Source organism: Amphibalanus amphitrite, unplaced genomic scaffold (assembly GCF_019059575.1).
Source record: "Amphibalanus amphitrite isolate SeventyFive unplaced genomic scaffold, NRLGWU_Aamphi_draft 000553F_arrow, whole genome shotgun sequence".
NCBI lineage: Eukaryota > Metazoa > Arthropoda > Thecostraca > Balanomorpha > Balanidae > Amphibalanus > Amphibalanus amphitrite.
The window spans coordinates 314,270-340,101 of record NW_024882047.1 but is presented as its reverse complement, the minus strand read 5'-3'; the positions used below and the strand labels follow the sequence as shown (position 1 = coordinate 340,101).

The following is a 25,832-nucleotide window of genomic DNA, read 5'->3' as shown; positions in this document are numbered from 1 at the left end:
ACTCATGTGTTCAGTACAGACAGATAATCTGATTGTATTTAGTGTACAGTAATCGCGAACGTTATGTCGTCAATGAATTGACACACACGGTTCTTTCCATAAGTGAGGTACTTAGTTTGGTTTGGAGCGTGGCGCGGCGCCGCCGGGATGGATTCTCTCTCCATATTCGAGACGTGTTACGCCTAGGCAGATCTTGTTCGTATTCGGTGTTACCGAGAGCGTTGCCTGTTTCTCGAGGTGCGTTATTCGGCCGGGGGCGCGGCGCCCCCGCTGGGGTGAGGCGCGCCCGGCCCGGGTGGGCGCTAGGTCACACGGTAGTCGGTCGTAGGTCGGCCTGCGGGCAGCCCGCCGCGCGTTGTTCGCCCCCGCTTTGTGTGTGCCTCCGAGCGCCGGCCGTGCTGTGTACCCTGCTGGCAGGCGCCACCGGCCCGCGCCCTGTGCCTCGCTCAGCCCCCCTCCCCGCCTACCGCTCACACCGCGACTAGCTAATGATGCACAAATCAAAATGGGCCGCCGCGCCCCACCCAGAGTGGTTTGTCTCGGGACTGGTTGCATTTTGATAGTTTTATAATGACTATATATCAACAACGATACTAGCACCGGAACATCGAAAGGCGGCGCGTCTACCGGCGCCGTATCGAGCCCAGCCCCGACCCACCCACCCTCCCTCCCGCTCGCCGCCGCAGCGCTTGTGATACCTGTAAATAAGAATATGCACGCTGGGCCGTGTGTGTGCTGCTGCCCGGGTCGTTCGGCCAGTGGGTTGGCGCGGCGTGCGCGTGCGAGCAGCCGGGGTCACCGGCGGCCGCTCCCCGGAGCGCCGCCGCACCCTCGCACCGCCACCCCTGCCGCTAGTATGAAGCAAGCATTGTGCGCCGTCGCCGCCGCTTTTGTAACTGGGTCGTAGCAGCTGTGTGCCGGCGGTCGGCCGGCGCTGGCGGACTCCGTCTCGCCGCCACGCTGTGTAGAGCAATGGGCGGCGCGCGCGACCCCGGCCGCCGCCGCCGCCCGCGCGAGCTTACCTGGGCAGCCGAGCGGCCGCGCCGCCCGCCGGCCGCCGGCGGCGCTTCAAACGTACGGGTAAGGTCTGATGCCAGTTGGGAATCTACACACCGCGCCCTCCGCTCCGCAGCTCTCAGTCTCTCTAAATTGTGCGCTTGCTATCGCTCCTCGCTGCCTCGCGCCGCCCCTGCCTCCTCCAAACTGCCGAGCGGCCCTGCGGGACCCGCTGGGACCGCCCCACTGTCCGCTGCGGTCGCCCCGCTGTCCGCTGTGGTCGCCCCGCTGTCCGCTGGGATCGCCCCGCTGTCCGCTGGGACCGCCCCGCTGTCCGCTGCGGTCGCCCCGCTGTCCGCTGCGGCCAGCTCTCCGGTACTGCGCGGCCCCGCTGGCACGGTGACCGCCAGAGCCGAGGTGCGGTCCGCCTGCCCCCTCGCCGCCGTGCCCCTTCTGCACCCACCCCGCTGTTCATCCGGTTCTTGTTGCGCGCGGGCCGCCGGGGGTGGAGTGTATTTTTGTAGCTGTTCACGTTAAGCTATGTGTTAATGTTACACAAACGTGAGATCGATGTGACAAAACAGTTTTAGTGCCCTATCAAATATAATCCCATTGGCTAGCTGGTGTTTTGCGATGGACGGTGGTTTCTACTGGAATGGGGAATGGGAACTTCCAAGTTCTATGGTATGGCCAATAATTGTACATTGACCGACGCCCGAGAGAACGCCAGCCGGCCAACACCTGAATGGTCCGAATAAATGATCCGAATAAATAAATACGATCCATGTGTCTGAATAAATAATAGCCTTGGATGTCTCGCTATAGCACTATGTACATGATTCGAATATTGGATAAGTGAGAGATTTAAACAACTTGACGTTTTACCGACTGTAGGTATGTTTTATTGTTCGGTAAGCAAGGAGCACACGTTAGAAATAAAAGATCGCAGTCTCCTCACAAGCCATGTATTGCTCTCGGTGGTAAGAAGCAAGAGCACAACCACGTAGACGTGAGCCCTGTATCCCGGAAAGTAGCAACCACCCACAAACGCTGCCCTGGATCTTTGGCACCTAAAACTTTTTTATATGTGTCGTCTAATGCATCAGCTAGTTCCCCCTCACGATTGGGTTGGTTTGGACGGCACATCCCTCTCAACAAGGGCACGTAAAAAAAGAACAGTCCGGAAAAAGGCACAGAATCACGACGCATTGTAGCACTGTTTAGAAGACATATTTCGCTCCCCCGTTTCACTATTTTCAGCCACAGCACATCACCTAGTCGCAGCCGAACCGGTCTGTTCCGGTCTCCGCTGTCTTAGCGCGCTGGCGGACAGCCGTCCGGCGTGTCGCCCTGCCACACCGAGCACACGTAGCCGAGGAAGTCGTCCAGCATCTGCCCCTGGTGCTCCTGGCGGCCGTCGACGCTGACGGTGGGCACCTCGACGATCTCCGGCCGCGCCGCGTCCGTCATGTCGCGGTAGGGGATCATCAGCTGGTCGGTGTCCCTCCGCAGCTGGCAGTCGGTCAGTGACAGCCAGTCGAGCCCCGTCTGCTGGGCGCACTGCTCGCCGGCCATCTGCGACTCCAGGCAGATGGAAAAGTCCACCGAGACGGCCGGGCTGGGAGCCAGATAGACGCCGCACGCGTGCAGCTTGTTGCCGCGACACTCGGCCGGGCCGTGCTGACACTGGAACGTCCAGCCGCCGGCGCCGTCCGGCGTGGCTGTGGCGAACCCCCAGGGCACCAGTGTGACGTTCAGGATCTCGGGCACGGCGTGCCACGCCTCGGCGAAGCTGCCAGACACGAACGCCTGGCAGTCGGGGCAGAGCGACTCGTAGTAGAGCACGACCTGCAGGGGCGGCGTGGGGTCGGCCGCTGCGGCCGCCACCGCCGTGAGCAGCAGCGACCACACGACGATGGACATGACGTCGGCAGGCGGACGGAGGGCTGCACACACTCTGTAACACAACAGACACACGTCTGGGCGGTGATGTCGACCCCACTGTCTGTCGCGCCCTAATGACGCTCGGCGGGACAGAGATATAAGGGGCGCGAGCGAGCGGCTGGCCGGCCGGCGGCAGGTGGCCCACTCTCACAGCCCCGAGTGCTGGTCAGGTCCCACTGCCGAGCGCCGACAGATAGCCCCGTCGGGACTCCGCACTTCCGTCAGGAGCGACGTTTCTCAGCACAAATGATAGCTAAACGATAGCACGTGAAGCGGACGGGAAACCACAGCTCCACACGTCACATGTCAACACTATAGAACGCTTGAGATCAGGGGTGTCGATTTTTCAAAATGGTTGGGGGTGCTCAACCCCTGCAACGGGTGACAGATTGCAGCTTTGCCATGCGGCACAACCGTACAAGGTGGGGTTGGTTATCCCCATAAGGTACTGATAATGCCGGGATTTCTATATACTAACATTTCCCAAGGGCAGAACGTTCTTCTTGAAAATCATTCTGCTCGTCCTAGTACTTGGCTACCTGATTACATAAACATCTTTCCGAAAAAATATCTTTGCCGGCAGCATGGCAGCAGCCCCGACACCTCTGTAATAAGGTGACAGAAACCAATGACGGTGATCAGCACTGGTGCAGCAGCCGCTGCGGTCCGCAGGGGCGGACATTGCGCGGAGGCAACGGTAGCTACGAGGCTCTGGCGGTAATCAGACGATCCCAATATCGATAAAAAAATGACAGGTGATCGCATTTGGATATTTACGGGTTTACGATTTTCCCCAGTGGCGTAGCCAGGTGGGCCGTGAGGCACGTGCCCCCCACCCCCATCAGGTTCGGGCCTCAGGGTCCCCTCGGGTTATTTGGGCATGAGGGGCCCTGAAGCGCCAATTGGCCGCTAAGGGTCAATGCTGGCCATATTTGGACATAGAAGGGATCCACGGGGCTCGTAAAAACCCCTCATGGGCCCACAAGTACCAACACTAAGATCTCCACAAGGGCCCCAAGCCAGTCTCTGAGGGCCACTTGGCGGCCTCTGAGGGCCCCTTACCGGCTTCGGAGGGCCACATGTCGGACTATGGGGGTCTTAACCGGCCTATTCCCAGCCAGCAAATTTGGTCCTGGCCGTAGCTGCAGGTCTTACTCTGGCTAGCTCCGGCATTTGCTCCGGCTAAAGTATGGGCAAGGTCTGGGGCCCTACGGGAGCTGACACACGATACCGGAGCTCGCCCGCATCACAGCCGGACTTATGCCGCATCAGCCGTGCCGTACCTCCACCGTACTTCAGCCACAGTAAGCCAGAGCAGCTATGAGGTGCAGCCGGACCTGGTCGTAGGGAGCCGGACTTGAGCCATGGCAGGGAGTCTGACTTGAGCCAGACTTGGCGGTTCGGAACCATAACAACCCGGGAGCGCTACGGCATATACTGGCTAGCCGGAATAGAGCCGTATCGACCCAAACCCCGGATCTGACGACGATACCCTCGTCAGTTACCAGCGACCCTGACGGTCCCACACAGGTGACTCGGAGGGTCACAGCGGCGTCTGAGAGCACCATGTCCGGTCTCTGAGAACCCCACAAGGCTCCTGAAGGCACCGGTGACCTCTTGATATCTTCTTGTCGGCCTATGAAGGGTCCGTTCCGTAACAGCAGTTCTGAGGGCCACACGCGCGCCTGTGATGGCCCTAAACCAGTGTCTCTGAGAGCCCCCACAACGGCGCCTGTGAGGGCCATCACCGGCAACTGTGGAGCACCTACACCGGCGCCTCCGAGGGCCATACATTGCATTGCCATATCTGAGGGCCCCGCACTAGTGCCTCTTAAAGGAAATAGTTCACTTTTAACATGGGGTTTGGAACTGGAATAGCAGTTTTGTTGCTTGCGCTGAGACTAGCACAAATCAGAAGCTTTTACGGCCCAACGATCACCCTAGACGAAGATATTCCATTTTTCGTTCCGAAAAGAGTGCCTTGCAGAGGAATGCGTGCCTTGCTGAGGAATGCAGTCACGTCATCGTCAGCCAATCAGAATGCTGCTTACAGCCGATGGGTTTGTCCTACGCAATATGATTGGTCAACGCGTAATAAGCTTCCGCGTCAAACATTATTTTATATAGAGTATAGTTCTTCTTATACTAAAATATAGAAAATAATCTTTTTTACAAAAACGTTTGGTTTTATTTTCTGATCATTTTGAGCATAAAAAAACATAAATCCATAGCAAAATACTAATTTCAGGAAAGTGAACTATTTCCTTTAAGGCCCTATATCGGCGGCTCTGAGGGCCCAACACCGTCGCTTCTGAAGGCCCCACAAGCAGGGATGCGGAGCCGGAGCCGGAGCCGGAGCTGGAGCCGGAACCGCCGGAGCCAGTATATTTTGCCCGGAGCCGGAGCCGGAGCCGGAGCCGGAGCCGTGAAACAACACAGCCCGGAGCCGGAGCTGGAGCCGTCAAAAAAGGGGCGACTCCGGCTCCGAGGAAAAAAAATATTGACCTAACTCGGTTTGACAGTACAAAGCAGTAAAACATGTGGTATTCCAAATATCCTTGTTATGCAAATGCAGAAACAACGTGTGCCAATCCAATCGTCTTTTTTCTCCCACCCGTATTTAATTAATCGCATAGGGAATGTACTGAGTAGGAGCCGGAGCCGGAGCCGGAGCCGCCGGAGCCGGACCATTTTACTCAGAGCCGGAGCCGGAGCCGGAGCCGTATTGACATTTCACCCGGAGCCGGAGCCGGAGCTGGAGCCGATTTTTTTCTCCGGAGCCGGAGCCGTCTGAAATTTCCACTGCTCCGCAACCCTGCCCACAAGTGCACATATGACGGCCACCCACCGGTGACATTTGAAGGCCCCACACCGGCGACTCTGAGGGCCCCATCGGCGTCTGAGTCCGTGCCGGTCTCTAAAGACGACCCCACAGGGTTTCTGAAGGTACCACCGGCATCTGATGGCCCTTTGCCGGCCTCTGAGGGCCCGTCGCCGGTATCTGGAGCCCCCTGCCGGCTTGTAAAGGGTACGCGTTATCAGCTCTAAGGGTCAGACACTCGTGTACGACGGACCCACACCAGTGTCTCTGCAGTCTGCAACTTAACGTCTTTTTTTCGCCCTTCTTCTTAAGACTAACTTATCTTTTCTTTACATTTTTATTTCATGCATTGTAAATTGCGTAATTGTTTTATTTTTAGTAGTGAAAGACTGCGGAACCAATTATTTTCCTCAAGCAGAGTTAGTGGGAGTTATTGAGGGACAAAATAATTGGGGGTGCTGACTGAAACATTTGGGGGTGCCCGGAAAACCATTGGGGGTGCTCATTTGAGCATTGGGGGTGCTGCAGCACCCCCAAAAGTATACAAATCGACACCCATGCTTGAGATAAAATTATGGCGAAAACAGTTAACAATTTACAAGAGACATGAAACATTACACAGCATGAGATAAGGATTATATGCAAGAACGCATGTGCGGAGTGCCAGCACGCGGTACACCTCCATACCGCTCTGATGACTGCGGAAACGGAGAGACGCGTTAGGAGACACTAGACAGGACAAATGCTTCACCCTATTAGCCTTTCCTTTCAGACACACAGGTGAGGTGTTCACCGTGTTTCACCTGGTGGTTGCCTTAGGAAGCTAGAGTTAGGCAGATGGCGCCGCGTTCGCACAAGCTTGCGTGAAGATATGGATAGGTAAAACCAAGGTAAAACACAGCTGACGGCATGAAGCTCAAAAGCACCTGGCGACTTCCTTCAAACCTGCATGTCGATTGTCGAATGTATCGAATGTTCAGCAATCTTGATCGAAATAGATTGATTCCCAGAATATGTGCGGTGTGTGATAAATTGCACGGGGGACTTTCATACATATTTAGTTGGTTCAGTAGGCTATATCTATAGCTACCTATATGTTACCGATATATAGGTATTCAGAATTTAGACGTTAACCCGCGCCCCGCTGGGCTATTCAGCCATACGCACCCTGCTGGGGGGGGGGGGCAGATTCTGCCCCCCTGTCTAACTTCCGAACAGATGGTCGTAGAAATACGGGGAGAACGACAATCGAAAGCTCTCAACAAGGCGGATCTTAAGAGCCTATTTTTTACTGAAGTAGGTCAGAGGTCAGATCAAGGCCAGGTCAAGGGTACAAAATGCAAGTTTCTACAGTATCGGCCTTGCACCGTAGTTGCCGAAGAATGGACTGAGACTAATTGCCCAAAACGTGTTCTTAGGCTACCAAGACAATATTCGTTGCATACAATACAATGTCATGCAAAGGTCAAGGTCAAGGTCAGGTCAGGTCACCAAAAACGAAATATAGAAAAGGACATGTGCGACACATGTTTTATGGGTCATTTTATTCATAGAATTCAATAGGCACACTCAATAAGTGATATTGACTACATCTGGATGAATTTCAGGTCGAGGTCAGGTCAAGGTTAGGTCAAGTGAGGTCAAATTTTGAAGTTGGTTGTTAAGCCCTAAAAAGGTGTCTATCTGATGCAGGTTTTCACGGCGAATCGAATGGTGCTATTTTTGTTTCCGTGCGTGGTCTAGAACTTCCAAAAAAATCATTTTTCAAAAAAAAATTGTGTGTCGTGACGTCATAAAATTTTGAATAACTCCCACATTTTTAACCGATTCTTCTAAAAATTGGTATGTAGGTGCACATAGACCACTTCTCTGACATATATTCCGGTTTTTCGATACACTCAAAATTTTTGATTTTATAATTATTTTCCCAAAAAAGTCAGTTTAAAAAATGGAGCAAAAATCCAAAATTTAAAAAAAGAGATAACGATTTGAAAGACAAAGTAGAAACACGTATAACCTTTTTTGTTACGTCTTGATTCCTTTAAAAATGAAGATATTGCCGTTTTTTTGGCGAAAATGGCGGACATGACGTCACTAAAACGTCATTTTCATAAAAAAAATCCGACAGGTTTCGCTCAAATTTTCAGGAAACGTCTTAACCCTCGCCGGCCGAGGCGGGGGAGGCGGGTGCCCCCCCCCCCCCATATAGGCCCATATGTTTTTTTTTTCGCGATAGCTCAAGCTCCGAACACGCTGGCGATAGAGCTGAAACTTGGCATACGACCTCTGATTCAAGCCGGATCTTTTGACACCAACCGCATTTTCAGGTCAGAGGCATCTTGCACCAAAATACTCTTGCACCAATGCTTGGATTATTTTGCATCGTATACCTCTTGTCAGGTCACTGACCTATGACGTCATAAGTGAACCTCTGCAAGGTCTTCAGATGTCGCAACTTCGCAACGCCCTCACTGCCAGAGGAGCTTTCACAGGGAAATGAAACTTGCAGGATCTAGTATCCATTACGAGTCTCACAACTTGTATATCTCGGATTTTTCCTAAAGGTCATATGAAGTCAGGTCATTTTCGTGACCTCACCATTATAGGTACCTAAGTCAATGGGAAAAATTAAAACTGCTATTCCGGCGCCGGGAACGATCTCCAACTATCTCCAGCACACAGAATCGTGATTTGATCCACTCCTTGCAAGGTTAGATGCGTCACTTTTGCAATGTGGACCTTTCGTGACGTCATTTATGACGTCATTAAGGTCATATAAGTTTTTCGTCAATAACTCCCAATCAAATTGAGCTAGGGAGTCAGGAAAGCCACCAATGGACTCAGGAAGACCTGCCAAATCGAATGATATGCGACATGACCTCTTCGACCAGCTTCGTGACCTGGGGCGCTGACCTGACCGTGACCTGAGGTCAACACCCTAAGTTGACCTGACCCCAAACAAGAAGTACCTATATCATTCGACGCGCCTGAGCGAGGCAAACACGATGCTGCCAAAATCGCGGCTCTGCGACCGTTTTTTGCGAAGTTATTCACCAAAACTGAACCGTACCTTGGGGCACTTGACCTGACCTCAGAGGTCACCGGTTGACTTAGGTCAGGACCTTAAAATCGGGTACCAATCTCTGCGTCTCGTAACGGCGCACATGCTCGTTGTTTCCGCGACGCGCTAGCTCCACCAGGGCGAAACGGCGAGGGGGTCGTATCCCCCCCCCTCGGCCGGCGCGTATGTAGAAAACCAATAGGTCCGGCGACGGTTTAATTGATGAATGATAAGGTACCTACTGAAAGTTTGACGTCGTTGGCGTAACGCGTTTAGAAGTTATTGGCGAAAAACGGGAGGGGGCAGATTCTGCCCCCCCCCCCCCCCAGCGGGGCGCGGGTTAACTTACTGAGCGAAACTTAAGCATCCTCAGCCGTGTCAGTGAGTTACACACATCTATAGGTTTCACTTTGGTACCTATTGCATAACTCTGCAGCCCTGAGGGCGAGAACATGACCCCTGGGGCATTCCACGATAGATCGTACCAGGCCCGTCACTCTCATCTCTCAGATTTAAATGAAAATTGGTACAAGGAGTAATCATAGGCTCCAAAAACACCTGCCAAAATATCAGACTTCTCAGATGAAAACTTTTTGAGTTACATTGCATATTATTTTCTAAACTTCAGATTGTAAGGGTTAGTTTGATGAGCTATAACTCAAAAACGAGCTAAGCAAGCAACAAACGGTAAACAGCTTTGAACTAACGATGAATCAAAGATTCATACAGTGTTTTTAAAATTGGAAAGAAAAGCTTTAGGTACATATTGAAAAAAATCGTAGTATTTTTTTAAATTGTCTATAATGGCCCTTGGGACCAACATTTTTGCCAGTTTTATTTCTTCAAAATAAACCTTAGGTCCTTTAAAATCGACATGCAAAAAATTAGAAAGGTGTTCTTTCTATAAGTTCCTCATTTAAATGCATACAAAATGGGTTTCCGGGGGGCCAGTACGACCGCTCGCCGTTTCGCCTCTAATGGAGCTAGAACCTTGCGGAAAAAACGAGCATGTGCGCCGTTACAAGATGCATCGAATGATACCACATTTTAAGGTCTCGGGTTCATTGGTGACCCCTGAGGGCATTTCAAGCGACCCAAATTACGGGTCCGGTTTTTGATGGATAACTTCGCAAGAAATGGTCGCAGAGCCGCGATTTTAGCATCTTCGTGTTTGCTTAGCTCCGGCGCGTCGAATGGTATACTGTTTGTTGTGGTGAGGTCATTTTAAGTCGCTGACCTCGGGTCACCACACTGCCGTGTATTAGGGTTGTTAAAAAACCGAATTTTGGAAAAGTATACGGGCTCATGGCTCATGTGGTGCGGTATTCTTTTCTGAGTCCAATGATGCCCATTTTTCTGAAAAGTATTAACTGTTAGGGGCTCCTCAAACGGCTTAAAGAGGACCATGTTACGCCCGCCGACCGGCCGGTGTCAATAAGGGCGAGAATTCGACGCCGCGCACGGGCGGCAGCGCCTTATCGGCACCGCGCGCCACGACATCTGCCGGGCGGCCGGCCGGGCGGTGGGAAGTTATAAGTGCGTGATAGATCGGGGTACGCTATCCCATGTTTTCGGGGCGGACAGTTTCAGTGCAGCATCGGTGCGTCTGCCACGGTGGTCTGTGTCGATGGTACAGAAAATAACTCAAACAGAGCTCAGAAAAGACTGAATGATTCCGGTTAGTTGCCTCCAAACAATCCATTTCAAGAATACATTTGCCTTCTTAACGTACCGTATCACTTGTTAATTCTTTAAAAAGCAAACTCTGAGCAATAACAGACTTCTTTGCATTGCTGTTGACAATTCACGTTACTTTTGGACGGTGGCTCGCACCCCCAATATGCTGCCACGCATCTTAAATCTAACGGCGAAACGCGCAACTGTGCGAGAATCGAAAATTCACGATTTACGTACAGCAAGAGCTGGCAATGCACAAGAACAGAATATGGAGACCCGGAAGTCATCGGTCCAAGTTTGGGGGTGGGTTTAACGAGCATGGGCGTCACCAATGTCATTACGCAGATACGTTGATGTCAAATGCTGAAGCAACAGAATCGACGCCAGGCTTAACTTAGATTAGCAGGCCGAAATAAAACATAGCATGTCCGGGAATGACAGGGTGGCCACCCTGGCAGTGTGACGAAGTGAGACATGAGTAGACATTAGCCGGAGTACCTATAAAGCGCCGTTTATCCAATCCTTCGAGCATAAGCGACGCCGGCAGTCCGGCCAGGGCGGCCGTGCCCACCGATGCCGATCAAGACCCGAATCCAGACCCGGCATAGAACACAGCTCTGCCCTGACGTGACACATTACCCCGGTGTGTCACTCATGACGGATAGACCAATGCAGGAGCCTTGCCAGCTCCTGTTGTACCTACTTCGTTAAATTTTCGATTCTCGCTAAGTTGCCGTTTCGTCGTTGGAATAGTTACGCGGCAGCATATTGGAGCTGCGAGCCACCGTCCAAAAGCAACTTAAATTGTCAACAGCAATGCAAAGAAGTCTGTTATTGCTCAGAGCTTGCTTTTTGAAGAATTAAAAAGTGATACAGTACGTTAAGAAGGCAGCTGTATTCTTGAAACGGATTGTTTCGAGGCAACTATCCGGAATCATTCAGTCTTTTCTGAGCTCTGTTTGAGTTATTTTCTGTACCATCGACACAGACCACCGTGGCAGACGCACCGATGCTGCACTGGAACTTTCCGCCCCGAAAACATGGGATAGCTCACCCCGATCGTGTGCAAGAAGACCACGCGCTTGTAACTTCCCACCGCCCAGCCGGTCGCCCGGCAGATGCCGTTGCGCGCGGTGCCGATAAGGCGCTGCCGCCGGCGCGCGGCGTCGAGTTCTCGCCCTTATTGACACCGGCCGGTCGGCGGGCGTAACATGGTCCTCTTTAAGCCGTTTGAGCAGCGCCTAGCAGTAATACTTTTCGGAAAAAAAGGGTACCATTGGAATCAGAAAAGAATACCGCACCACATGAGCCATGAGCCCATATACTTTTCCAAAAATCGGTTTTTTTTTAACAACCCTACCGTGTATGTGGCTCCACTCCCCGACCGGGCGGCCCAGCCGGCAGCCAGCCTCCGGGCATCACGTGACCGCCCAGAGTCCGCGGCAAAGCCAACCAGCGCACACTGGTCGGAAACGCTCCAGCGAGAGGCCAGCGGCCTTTCCGCAAAAGTTTTTTGCTTGTTATTCCACAACTAGTGAAGCAAACTTCATAAAACTTTGCATACCTTCTCTGTCATATGTAAGCTAGCATTTGGATGTCAAGCACTAAATATATGACGTGAATCTGTTAAGTTATGACGTCATAATTGAGTATAATACAGGATCTAGCACCACTTTAAGTGAACAAGGGAAATAGGAAGCTGCTATTCGGGCACCGGGAATGGTTTCATGCACTCCTTGCAAGGTCCGGTGCTTCACTTTAGCATTGTTGACTTTGCGTGACGTCATTTATGACGTCACTAAGGCCATATAAGTTTTTCGTCAATAACTCCTGATCAGATGGAGCTAGAGAGTCGGGAAAGCCACCATTGGACTCGGGAAGACCTGCCGAGTCGAGTGATATGCGATATGTCCTCCTTCAACCATTTTCGTGACCTGAGGGGCTCCGACCTGACCTTGACCCGAGGTTAACGCCTTAAGTTGACTTCACCCGAACACCAAGTATAGCATTCGACGCTCCTGAGCTAGACAAGCACGATGATGCCAAAATCGCGGCAGTGCGACCAGACTTGTGCCAAGGTCCCAAAAAGGTCCGAGATCCAGGGTTCGCAGAGTCCAAGGTCTGGGACCTTGATGGATCCTGGACCTTGCATTGTCATTTTTGTCGTGAGACCTTGGAAACCCAGGACCTTAAAACATCCATATGCCGCGAGACCTTGGAATCCCAGGACCTCAACATTTGCATATGTCGCGAGACCTTGGAATCCCAGGACCTCAACATTTGCATATGTCGCGAGACCTTGGAATCCCAGGACCTCAACATTTGCATATGCCGCGAGACCTTGGAATCCCAGGACATCAACATTTCATGTGACATGAGACCTTGGAAACCCAGGACCTCAACATTTCATATGCTGTGAAACCATGGAAACCCAGGGGACAGGAGTAGGACCTCAAAATTTTGGTATGCTGCAAGACCCTGCAGAATGCAGATCTTCAGTCCCAGTTTTATCATTTGTCATGGGATCTTAGGAGAAGGGCCGGGACTTACACCATCATTTTGTTGAGGGATCTCAATAATCCTGGAAGCTGGACCATGAGGTTTATGTTGCACATGGGCCACTAAGGACCCTGCACTAGGTTTTGTCTGTAGACACTTCAATAAATATCTATGGTTGAGCCACCAGCTGCAAGGGGCTAAGATAGATACATGAAAGTAAGTGTCAAACTTATTTGATTTGCAAGTCATCAAATCACCATTGAGCAATGAGCATCCAATATAAGCAATGAATCCATGACAGTTCAGCTTTTTCGTTTAGCAGGTTTTCGTCGGACAATTTTTCGTCTGCAGATTTTCGTCCGCAGACTTTCGTCTATGCATTTTTTCATCTGAGCATTTTTAACTCCGCACATTTTTTCGTAAGGACATTTTCCGCCTCGTCCAGACGAAAAAATGCCGGACAGAAAAATACTCGAAAAATGTACCAAGTCAATTCGTACCTACAGACGAAAAAATGCAAGACGAAAAAGTCAGACGAAAATCTGCCGACGAAGAACCGTCGGACGAAAAAATTGTCAGATGGAATTTTGTTCAGAGCCTTCAAGTTATTGTGAATGAACAGTAAGAAAGTTTTGCGCTCGCTGATACTCTAATTCTATTGGCTTAGTCGATCAGTTTTTCTGTTAGCGCTCGCGCAAACAAGACTTAGAACATATTTGAGTTTTTATCCTAGGTATTATGTAATGTGCAGAAAATCGAAAGCATATACCTATCCAATTCAGTTTTTCCATTTTTATGAAGCCTGTAGGTTTTATTTCTGGTTTTTTGATATTGCCTGAAATAATACTTTGATGTCTGTCTTCAATAACTGTAAGGTGCTATCCTACATTCCTTATGATCAGGTAAGATTGATTTGAAAGGGACATGACAATACAAAATGCAAGGTACCTATTGGCTATATTTTTACCTACCTATATTTTTATGAATTTGTCAAGCTAAAGAAGGAGAGATTGATATTATGATTCATATTTAACTTGTGTTGAAGCTTCCCCTAAACCACCACAGGTTTGCATAGGTTCTGCCCCTTTCAATGTTGCTGGGCATCCGTTGGCAGAATATTTAGAAGTAAGTCTGCTCATCAGAATGTTAGTTTAAGTTCTTGTTGTGGGACCCTGAATACTTTGGATCCTGAGATGTAGGTATTCTTGCCGTGGGAACTTGAGGACTGTGGACCCTGAACTCTGAAGTGTATACTTGTTATGGGACCTTGGGGACTGTGGATCCTGAAATTTACACTTGTCGTGGGACTCTAGGGACTGTGGATCCTACAATGCATTCTTGTCGTGGGAACTTGGGGACTGTGGATCCTGCAATGTATACTTGCCGTGGGACCTTGGAAACCTTGGATTCTAGAAATTGAAATTGCCGTGGGACCTTGGAATCCTTGGATTCTAAAAATTGAAATTGTCGTGGGACCTTGGAAACCTTGATTCTAGAAATTGAATTTGCTGTGGGACCTTGGAAACCTTGGATTCTAGAAATTGAATTTGCCGTGGGACCTTGGAAACCTTGGATTCTAGAAATTGAATTTGCCGAGGGACCTTGAGGATCCTGGACCTTGATTTTTGGTCACGGCACAAGTCTGAGTGCGACCATTTTTGGCAAAGTAATTAACCAAAAACCGAGCCCGTTCCTTGTGGCACTTACCTGACCTAAGAGGTCACTGGCTGACCTAAGACCTTAAATCGGGTAGTACTTGCTGCGTCTTATAACGGCACACAAGCTCGTTTTTTTTTTTTCCGCGAGGCTCTAGCTCAATTAGAGGCGAAACGGCGAGGGAGTTGTATCAACCCTCCCCGGTCAATATAGAAAACCAATCGGTCCGGCCAGGGCTAAATACCGGAATTGTGATCTAATGTAAAAAGACGGCCCAAGGTAACCTGACGTCAGTGACAGGTGTCCTATATTCGCAGCGTCTTATATTCACGAAGGTCTCAATTTCCACTTTCTTCAGCCGAGTGATGGTTACTAATAGCAAGGCTCTCTAAATGCAAGCCGTAATCGCCACGCAATATGTGGAAGGCTTTTGATGTCAATACATACATAAATGCAATAATAAAACCATATTGTATGCGCTTTCCACAAAATTCATAAACTCAAGCGCGTCTGTTTTTAATGACCAATCAACTACGCATGGATGCGTGCAGGCCACACAGGTCAGCGTAAGCCGGGCGTGGCGGCCGAGCCGAAACTGGGGCGGGGCGAGCGGTAGTTGGGTAGGAATAGCGGCTCCTGCAAATTTTGCGCAAATATGCGCAGTTAGCTTTTATGTTGCCCTGGTGTAAATTTAAATCCTGCTTCAACTCACAAAAAATCAGAGTGGGACTAGATGGAACTACCTGTTGTTTCCTTACCTAAACTTTGCAGTTACATTCCAGAATCACTCTAGGAGAGCCCTCAAAAAGTTACAGTAGATCTTAGTTGGGGAAAAAGTATACCAAAAAATTTGCACTGACCAGTCGGCAACTTCATAACAAACATTTTGATGCATAATATGTGGGATTTCAATTTGGTGTCTATCAGCAATAAGACTCTGAATATCCGGCTCAAGAAACCTCTTGCTCCGCGTCAGTTTCCGAGTTCTGGGATACCCCATCTTCGGGGGCTGATTACAGTTATTTTTGGTCACTCGGATTAGTTTTTTTGGCATAATTATAATAATTTGATCAATTTCAAATCGATCTATATAAAAAATAATCCGAAACTCCGGAATCGCCCGTGGCCTCTCGTGAGGGCGTTTCCGACCAGTGTGCAGCGCGGCGCTGGACAAACAGCGCCGCTACAGAGATGGTTAACAGTCGGGTCAGGCCACGAAGCTGGGTGAATGAGATCATATTGCACATCGTTCGATTCGCAAGGTCTTCCCGAGTCCATTGGTAGCTTTTCCGTCTCTCTAGCTCAATTTGATCGAGAGTTATTGACGAAAAACTCTTATGACCCTAGTGACGTACGAATGACGTCACGCAAGGTCAGCAATGCAAAAGTGAGGCAAAAATGACTTCAATTGAACTTTCAGTAACCAGTGATGTCACTAGGCAGCTTTACCACACCATTTGTAGGCTCTCTTCCGAAATCACAATTCGAGACCATTACGGTGACGCAAAATAAGTACATTTATAGAAAGAACACCTTCCTAATTTTTTGCATACGACTTAAAAATGATCCAAAAATGTTTTTAAGCAAATAAAAATTAAAAAAAAATTGGTCCCAAAGGCATAAAAATGCAAATGAAAGGAAACTCGAGGCGTTATATATCAAAAATAGTATAAAGCTGACCCTTTGAAAGTAGGTAGGCACTTGGTAGTTGGTAGGTAAGGCAGAAAAGCTTAAAGAGGGAAAAGACAGCCTTATTGCTCAGTCAGCACAAGCAGCGTCATATATGAAAACCTAACTAAAGCTTACACGTCTGCCGCCAGAGGGAAGCTAGTCTCCCAGTAGGAGTCTAGTTCGTTCCATATAATTTTTAAGAAACAATTGAATAACACAACAAGCATAACAACGCTAGGTACCCTAAACTAATGATGAAAATTGATAACGTAAAATGTGTTTTATTTTATGATAAATGGACTAAATAAAAAGTTCAGTTTGAAAGTTAGAAGGTAGCACCTAGCCGATGTGCCGACCATCCAGACTTTTTCTACCAAAAGGCTCAGTAGCCTCAACATGGCAATGGTCGATAATCTAGTAGGACGAGGTAGGCACAATTAGGCAAAGGTTTTTGTCAAGTTGATGTTATAATACGATATTTGTGTGACGTTTTTTGAAAAGTCTAGTAATTCTCTTTCGTTTCAACACATTTTGAAAAAAAAAACGAAAATAAAAAGATCTTTAACAAAAGAAATCAAGCAATCAAAAGCCAGTCTAGTGAGGGTGCAGACGCAGGGAGACGGCAAATGACGTCGGCACTGCCTACCTTGCCTATATGGGAGAACCGCCCCTGTAAATTTCAAAAATTTAAAATGCATATTATTCTTTGTTTCCATGCAAGTTCAATGCCATATAGCATTTGGCATTTGGATTATCCGTCTTAGAGTTACAGCCCGCCAAACTTGGGGCTGCAACGCAAGATCCAAAATATTTTATACACTATGACTCAAAAACCACTCATCTGATTAGCCTGAAATTGTTACAGGAGGATTCAGAGCCCCTGATTACCCCTACCTTGCCTATATGGGAGAACCGCCCCTGTAAATTTCAAAAATTTAAAATGCATATTATTCTTTGTTTCCATGCAAGTTCAATGCCATATAGCATTTGGCATTTGGATTATCCGTCTTAGAGTTACAGCCCGCCAAACTTGGGGCTGCAACGCAAGATCCAAAATATTTTATACACTATGACTCAAAAACCACTCATCTGATTAGCCTGAAATTGTTACAGGAGGATTCAGAGCCCCTGATTACCCCTTAGACCAACTATAGTTAAAATCCGAGAGATGAGGGTGTCAAATTGGAAAAAAGTGGTACGATCTATCATGGAATGCCACCCCTGTTTGCACAAATCTATATTTCTAAACGGCCAGGGTAGCATGACTTGTCACAGGACAGGACGCATGTTTAAAGCATCGTATAACACAAAACGATCTTTACTGCTATCCGGGAGGGACGATGGATGCCAGGTGGCGCTTACCTTAGTCCGTAAATCGAATTAGGACGAATCGCTTAGATAGAGATGGAGATGGCAACTTCTCCTAGATCAGGTTGCTCCTTGATCAGGCTCCTAGATCAGGCTGCTCCTTGGCTCCTGAAAAAAAATGCTGTGCATAGGCATATAATACCTACAACAGACAAACTACAACCACAGTGTATACCACAACCAGGTGGGTGACATCACGTGACCAGAAAATGGCGGTGGGGTTCAACGATTTTTTCTTCTTCTAAAACATTATGAAAATCCTATGGACTTTTGTCAGGGTGTTGCAAGGTGCCAAAAATCTTCATTTTACTGCCGGGGACATCTAATTTTCTTCCCTATCTCATAGAAGGATGAACAGAACTACGTATTCATCCCATAAAAACAAAAATAATTTTTGATGCACCACTCGAACGATGGCACATTCCAAGGGCAAGAAGGAGCCTCAGTTTTTGTTGTTACAAATACTGCGCAAACAATACATTTATTCGATATATATTCGAAAAACCGCTTACGGCTGCTTTTTCACGCTGATTGACGTTAGCGCATCACGTTAAAGCCAATCAGCGCATTCCGTATATTTATGAAAGTGCACTTTGAACAGCTAATCAGGAATGTGCATTGAGTCGCCCTTTTGGCTTTTCCTTGGCTTTTCCCGCTTTTTTCATCGAGTTTGAGTGCTGTTGGGGAATGGGGCGAATAATCTCGGAGATGAGTCAGTCTTACATCTAAGGAGCAAATATGCCTTTTTGTTTTGTGCCTCAATGCAGTCATTCCAGCGCCAGGTCCCAGTCCAAGTGCTCCTTGTTCTTCCGATTGCCCCGGGACGAGGGGGAGTTGAAGAAATGGACTACACTGATGAGGTTCGTCATGCGACATTGTGATATCTCCTTTTGTTTATTATCGTGATATTGCTGCTTTTATGACTTTTTAGATATAGTACCTTACCTATTTCTTCATTGCGCAATTACTTGTCAGGAAAATGTTTGTCCCTGCAATTCTTTGTATCAATATTTTTTCAGTCGGCACATTTCTTTGTTTCTCAAATGGTACAATACCTTTTGTTGCAGTTAATCTTACCAAAAGTACAAATTTTGGCATTAGTAGAGCAGACGTCACGCAAAGGCCTTCCAACCAAAGATAGGCGCTGTAGGTTTGTAGGTTAGGCCAGGTTAGGTTATGTTTGTTTTCCGGTAAACAGGAGATCCTGAGTTCGGATCTCGGTGGTGCCTCCAGAACAGTGGGTGAAGGCGCTAACACCACCAGCGTTTAGGTTAGAAAGAAGCATCTCCGGGTATAGCGCCTCTCCTTAGCTGGAAAACCTTCGTGTGACGTCTGCTCCACTTGTACCTACCCAAATCTCTAGGTAGGTACATTTGGTTGTAAAAATTGCTGATTTTGCTTGGTGCTTGCTGGTGTGTATTTGTAGATTGGTTGATGTAGGAAGTCTGCTGGTGTGGAGATGCTGCTCTAGCTCGTTTGTCTTTTCATTTTCAACTGTTTGTTTCCACCCTTTGCTTAGCATTGCTGAGCAGGGCCCTGTTTCACTGCACGCTGCTACCCACATTCAGGTTCAAATGGAAATGCTGACAAAATTCTGTCCAAATGGAAATGCTGGCAAAATTGTTTAGATATTTCACTGACATTTCTAAATTCTTTTGAAAATGAGCACCAATGTCCAGCTGCGTTGAGTAGGAAACTACGGCTTGCCGTGAAGCAGGGCCATGCTGTCTGATTCATTTTCTGCTAATAGAACCAACTTTATTGCTTTGCTTTTTCACAGGAGACAAGATGCAAAGCCCAATGAGCATTCAAGAGTGTGCTCTTGTCATTTTAGGAATGGCAAGAAAGAAGCTGGTCCAACCCTATTTGCTTGGAATGACTTCAAGAGAAGGTAATCTTGTTGTTGTAACTAGCCTCATACTCATCACTTGTAAACTAGAATAATTCAATAATGGTAATGCTAAGATGAAGGTCAAATTGAATGCTAATAATTTAATCCAAACAGCTTAACATTAAATGAGCTTCAAATTATTAAATTCCTCTCATGTTCATGCACATATTGTCTTACGTTTGTCAGTTTCGAAATTGCATCAAGTTTAGATGATCCTTGGTCAGTCTGAAATGGAAATTCATGACTTCAATCATTTCATCAGATCTCAGATGTATCACAATACTCATTATGTTGCTACTTGCTACTTGCTCAGCTTCAAGTGGCCACGGCTTGACCTTCGCGTCATCACCCTGTATTCACGACTGCGAACCTTCATTCGACTGCGACATGCGGCGGGACTCCGACGGAACGACCACATTCAGATGCTGGTGGCCCGTCAGGCTCAGAAGCCATCTACATCCTCGAAGCCTGTGGTGGCGACTAAGCGGCGCTTCTTGAAAGCTAAGCAGTTTGCACGCGGAGCGTCCCACCTGTGAGCGGCTTCATTGCTGCTGACGTTTCCTGACGTTGGGCTGTGCGACGCTCTTACCGGTCGCTGTACCTGGCCGTACTGCAGCCCACCTGGGGCTGGCGGCCGCCCTGCCGTGACGGTCGCACGCCGTTGTACCTGGCCGTACTGCAGGGCTGGCGGCCACCCTGCCGTGACGGTCGCACGCCGCTGTACCTGGCCGTACTGCAGCCCACCCGGAGCTGGCGGCCGCCCTGCCGTGACGGTCGCACGCCGCTGTACCTGGCCGTACTGCAGGGCTGGCGGCCGCCCTGCCGTGACGGTCGCACGCCGCTGTACCTGGCCGTACTGCAGGGCTGGCGGCCACCCTGCCGTGACGGTCGCACGCCGCTGTACCTGGCCGTACTGCAGGGCTGGCGGCCGCCCTGCCGTGACGGTCGCACGCCGCTGCACCCGGCCGTACTGCAACCCACCCGGAGCTGGTGTCGCAGATGCCAAGCTGCGAGATGACGGGGGTGAGTCGATCTGGAGCTGATAATGTTACTTTTTATATGACGTGTATAACGTATGTGTAGTTGCAAATGTATTTCGCTTTGCGTATACTCATTTCCGGAATGTGAACGTCGGCGTGACGCTTTCGTATGGCTCTTGATGGCTCATCATAGTGACTACATTTGTGATCAATTGTTAAGAGTACACGTTATTCATTTCTGCTCTTTTCTTCACCACTCACTAACATACATGTACGACCCCCCCCCCCCCCCCTCCCCCTGTGGCAGGTTATCGGCCGTCGTCCAAACGGTGCGCGCGGGCCCTCATCTTGTCCGACGGCGCGCCCACTTCGCGACTGGCTCCGACCTCGCTTGGCGTTGGTACAAGAGCTGCCGGGAGTCGCCCTGCATCCTCGGCGGGGAGCCGAGATTCCGGGCGGGCCGACTCCAACGTTTCCACACGATATCGCTTTGATAGCCAGGTTTCTTTCAATGATTATTTCTGTAATCGGTCACGAGGCGAATCCTCGTTGAGCCTAATTTGTTCTCCAGTCTGCTAAGTCTGGTTTGCTTTGTTGATGACTTTGTGGTGTTAACGTGCCAAACCACATGCTGTACTATTAAAGGGTGTCAAAACGAGTTATGCTTAACAGCTATATAAACTACGCCTGGAGTTTGCTCTGATATGAATTGCGTTTTATCATTATGACCTAACCAAATAACTTGAGTGAGGTAGTTGGAAAGTACTTAGCATAATACGTGGCCGCTGGCTTCGTTCCCCAAGCGCGACGGCTCGCCGTTTTCAACGTTCGTCTGCGCACTGTACATCTGCAGCCCAGTAATCAATAAATGGCACAGGTACTCGCTTTTTGTTTTTTCGGAAGTAGTACGTTGGAGATGGAGACTGACTGAACCTTATTGAACTTAACACCACAAGTTGTCATCCTGACATATCTAAGTACACTTTCAACTGATAAGGGACATTTTACATTACAGGTATGGTAAGATGCCCCACTTTGGTTGTAACTTGGTGGAGTCTGGTTTGCATAGATAATGCATTAAATATTGTTTTGAGCCTTACTAGTCAAGTATTTAGGTTAGTCAGTATTCAGTAACATGGCCTTCAGAAAATAGTGTTGGATTGAGTACCATTGTAAAAAAGCTTTGGCATTTGGAAGTAAAATTGCCTTGCACAATAAATTAACAAACTGCAAAGAAAACACCTGCTTTTATTGACCAGAGAGGCATTTGTACCAAAACAGCAAACAGAGTGCATACATCCCTACATTCATTATCTTGTTGAGCAACATTACTAGGATTTTATTGCATCAGCAGTATCACAGATGATCTAGAAGATAGAGAAATTCAATCAAAGAGCAAGCAAGACAGGTGAAGAAGACATCGCAACTCGTATCCTACGAGGTACTATTGGTCTCAAGATAAGGGCCCAGGCGACCTTAAGTATGGATGTGGTGAATACCCTCGCCCTTGCCACAACTCGAGTGGGGGTGGCGCTGGGCCACTGAGTGGAAGGAGGGGTACACTCAGCCTGAGCTGTGGCGAGGGCAAGGGTATTCACCACATCAAAACTGCAGGTCGACTGGGCCCTTATCTTGAGACCAATAGTACAAGGCATAAGGTACGTACTTACTTACTCCCAATCAGCAGCAATGCATCACAATAAAGCCACGTCTACAATGCGAGCCATTTTTTACATATGAAATAGTATGGACATCTGAGAAACTCGGTGCCAGGGCATTTAGTGAATTTTATAATGTTTGTATCAAGGCCCTAAAGGCTTGTATCATCTAATAGATCGGTAAGCATCAAAGTCATTTTGAACTGCTTCAGCTTTTAGAGAACAATAAACTAGTCTTGTTTACTGATGCTACTTAGATCCAAAAGACAACTGAGCAGTGAATCAGTGTCATTTTTATGACAGATATTTGTTGAAGAAATGGCAAAAAACGTGTTTGGCTACTAAATCATCCCAATGATAATTTGAATTGCACTATTCAAACTTGCGCCAGCATTTTTGTCAATAAAAGCAAGGACACAATTGTGTTATATATAAATAAGGGCGTCACCATCAGTATCAGTATCAGTATCAGTGTACAATACAATACAAAATACTAAATGTCTTCACGGCGCCGGCACCGCCGGCACCAAGGTTATTCCTTTTCGTCCGAGCGCTATACACGGGGTTGGGAAAAGTTTCGCATGGGGTGCCAATTGAAAGAAAATGTCACGTGACTGGCGTCCCAACCTTATCTGTAAGAATCTTGACCACAACCAAACCACAACCATGCCACAAAGAAGCAAGTTGTATTTGAGCGAAATGCGTCATGTTTGGCGAGAGTTGCGGCTACCATATTCGACGGGTGAAGTTTTTATGCTGCACCACGGCTACCAGTGGCGCTACTCTGGTGGAGCGTCTTGGAACTATTTCAGTTACTGTGCACCAAGGCCCTAAAACATAGTGCACTGTAGCTGGGCTTGCTGTATAAAGGTACCTACATCACACGCCGGCCGGTAAAATGTTTCATTCGGGACCGAGGGAATAGGGATTTGTTGAGTTTGCCGCACTAGACCGAAGTTCAAGGGCGGAAAATCAACGAATCAACCAAGCCCGAGGCCCTGTATGAAATATTCCGGATTTCATTTCCGGCCCAAGTGTGATCATATTTATTTTGCCGTATGCCGTTAAGTTTACGCCTAATAGCACAAGCGTCCTGAAAGAAGTGGAAAAGACAAGACCGAATATTGAGAACTAAAAAAATGTGTTTATTCCCTGGCAAATACCATCAACCAAGTCGCCTCAAGATCGCCGTGTTTCATCTTTATGTCTGGCTCTGAGTTGGATTCATATAAAACCAAGAACATCTTCTTCATGTCCTAGAAGAAGCTACACTCAGAAAACACTTTGAGAGCATTTTTGAATAAAGACTCAATTGAGTGCTGAAACAAGCCTCAAATGTGTCTGATTAAAAAACCGGTTTCAGTAAGGCTTTCTTTTAGGGCTCATGTACTTTTAGCCTGAACGCTGGATTCAAGTGAGACCGAAATTGCAGGGATCGGGCTGAAAACTGGTTTCAATAGTGAGACTAATTTTAAAGCTTAAACACCGATAATGGTTTTTCTGTACGGAGTTATTGGCAAAAACCTTTGGTGATCTTTGATGACGTCACATGACCTTACAGCTGCCGCCTGCCCACCAGCAAAACAAACCTCAAGGAAGTGAAGGTTGATCGTATACATGTATGTATACGTATACATGTACGTATATCGTATACATGTATCGTATACATGTATACATAAAGTCATGTATGGTATGTGGGGCCATTCCGACCCGTTTTAGTGGTAAAAACAGGGAGTTGATTTTTCCCCATTGACTTATAATGGGGAGGTCGAGAAATTGACCTGACCTTAGGTCACCGATATCAAAATTCCGAGATATACAAATTGTAGCTACTAATGACTTATAACATCCTGCGACTTTCAAAGGCCTCCGACATCTACTGTAGCTCTAGCACGGTGACAAAGTTGCAAAAAAGTGACTTGAGGTTGGGTCATTCAATGTGACCTGGTGACCTGACCTTAAAAGTTGGGAGGTTCAAACTTGCACACCATGTGTAAAATTGATGAGAGAATAGTCGTACCAAATTTCGCGGCGCGTGGTTTTCCCGCTATTCGCGAAAAATCTCAGGGGGGGGGGCGGATATCCGCCCCCCCGTCGGTGCGCGTGTTTTAAAAACTGAGCTCTTGGGAGCGATTGCCGTGGCTCAATGTTTTGCGTCGACATCGGCCGAACATGAGGTCACTCTGATGTCATTTACGGCCGACCTATGGTAGCTACGAAGTCATATTTTGACACCAGGGCCTCGTTTCATAAAACGAGTCCGTGACTTACACCGGTTTTTGGTCTTGTATTGCGAGTGCATGTGAAGCGATGACGATAGTTTGAACCGTTGAATTTATTGATCTTGCATGCAAGAACAGACGGGAGAACGGGAAATAAATTCATCTCTTCAAATGCACTTGAAAAACAAGATCAAAAACCGGCGTAAGTTACGGACTCGCTTTATGAAACGAGGCTCAGGTGTCAAATGGAAGCAGTCGAAGATACTGAAAGTTTGGCGTCGATACGTCAAGCGGTTTAGAAGTTATACTGCAGGAAAACGGGAGGGGAGGGGGCTCCCCACCCCCCGATTAATTACGTGATGAATGACGACAGTTAATAACCACGAAACAAACAGTAAACACAAAATATTGTCAAATATCCCGCCACGGGGCCTGCCGAGCAACGCGCCCTCTTGGCGGGGGGGGGGGGCAATTGGCCCCCCTCCCTCGGCTCGGTCTCTGAGACCGAAACGATACAGCCGCGCGGATGGTCTCATTGTGTTCGTCTCGTCAAGACGCATCGAATGATATACCGTAAACGGGGCCGGGGGTGACTTTGCCATGTTTTCAACTTTAGACGCTTGCATTCTTTAAACTTGTGAACTTATTGGGATGACTCTACATATGTTCAAAACACGGGTGAAGATTACCTCTTTGGGTTTTGCCATTATCGTATTTATATCTTGCCTAAAAATATAATTTTTTAAGGAAAATGAGTCGTGGCAAAGTTAAACTGAAAAGGGGTGACTTTGCCACTATGCCAAATCTAAGATCTCGAGAACCACGCAACATAGCGACTTAAGCAGCAAACGGTGTTAGATAGCCCCAACAGGGAACTACCTTGTGACCCATTTTCATCGACCTAGGTCAAACCGATGACGTCACAGGTCAGGCCAAATGTCGAATTTTCACCGTTTACAGGCATTTCAAGAAATGCGTTGTACGATCGAGTAAAATGCATTTCATTGAAAATCATCGATGGGGAAATGTTCGTCAAACACATATTTTGCTTTTTTAGGTCACTGATACCAGGTCAGGTCACAGAGGTCAGGTCACTGAAGGTCAATATCAAAATATCACGTGATGCATGTTTATGGTCCATTTTATATGCTCAATGCGATTATGTGGGCCAGGCAGCCCTTGGGGTCAGTTAATATGTTCTGGTGAAGTTCAGGTCAAGGTCAGGTCAAATTAGGTCAAAGTTGTTGATTTTCAAAGTTGATATTTTTGCATAAAATGGATATCGATTCGATGCAGCTCGTCACGGGGAGTTCAATGGTGGTCTTTGTTTTGCGCTACGTTGTCTAGAGTTGCTAAAAATTGAGTTCAGAAAGTTGACGTCATCAATT

General features: G+C 48.1%; 1 protein-coding gene and 1 long non-coding RNA gene across 5 annotated transcripts; one reads left to right on the top strand and one right to left on the bottom strand.

Moving 5' to 3' along the window:
* Positions 1 to 1,941: 1,941 nt before the first annotated feature.
* LOC122393790 (gamma-interferon-inducible lysosomal thiol reductase-like) lies at positions 1,942 to 22,879 on the bottom strand. Of its 4 annotated transcripts, none has more exons than XM_043390171.1 (3): positions 22,850 to 22,879; positions 17,688 to 17,801; positions 1,942 to 2,953 (listed from the first exon to the last, which is right to left on the bottom strand). In XM_043390171.1, exon 3 carries the CDS (start codon positions 2,917 to 2,919, stop codon positions 2,311 to 2,313), a length of 609 nt encoding a protein of 202 aa, XP_043246106.1. In that variant the 5' UTR covers positions 2,920 to 2,953; positions 17,688 to 17,801; positions 22,850 to 22,879; the 3' UTR covers positions 1,942 to 2,310. The 4 variants fall into 4 exon arrangements, with proteins under 4 accessions (XP_043246106.1, XP_043246103.1, XP_043246107.1 ...); XM_043390168.1 differs by lacking the exon at positions 22,850 to 22,879 and adding an exon at positions 22,231 to 22,709; XM_043390172.1 differs by lacking the exon at positions 22,850 to 22,879 and adding an exon at positions 22,671 to 22,704.
* Positions 17,976 to 21,447, top strand: LOC122393792. Its single transcript, XR_006258750.1, has 4 exons — positions 17,976 to 18,553; positions 19,474 to 19,584; positions 19,898 to 20,607; positions 20,872 to 21,447. It is a non-coding gene; the product is annotated as an uncharacterized LOC122393792 (long non-coding RNA).
* Positions 22,880 to 25,832: the final 2,953 nt, after the last annotated feature.

What these genes read in the sequence shown, in the direction of transcription:
- LOC122393790 (XM_043390171.1), bottom strand. Translation starts at nt 2,919, where the DNA reads ATGTCCATCGTCGTGTGGTCGCTGCTGCTCACGGCGGTGGCGGCCGCA.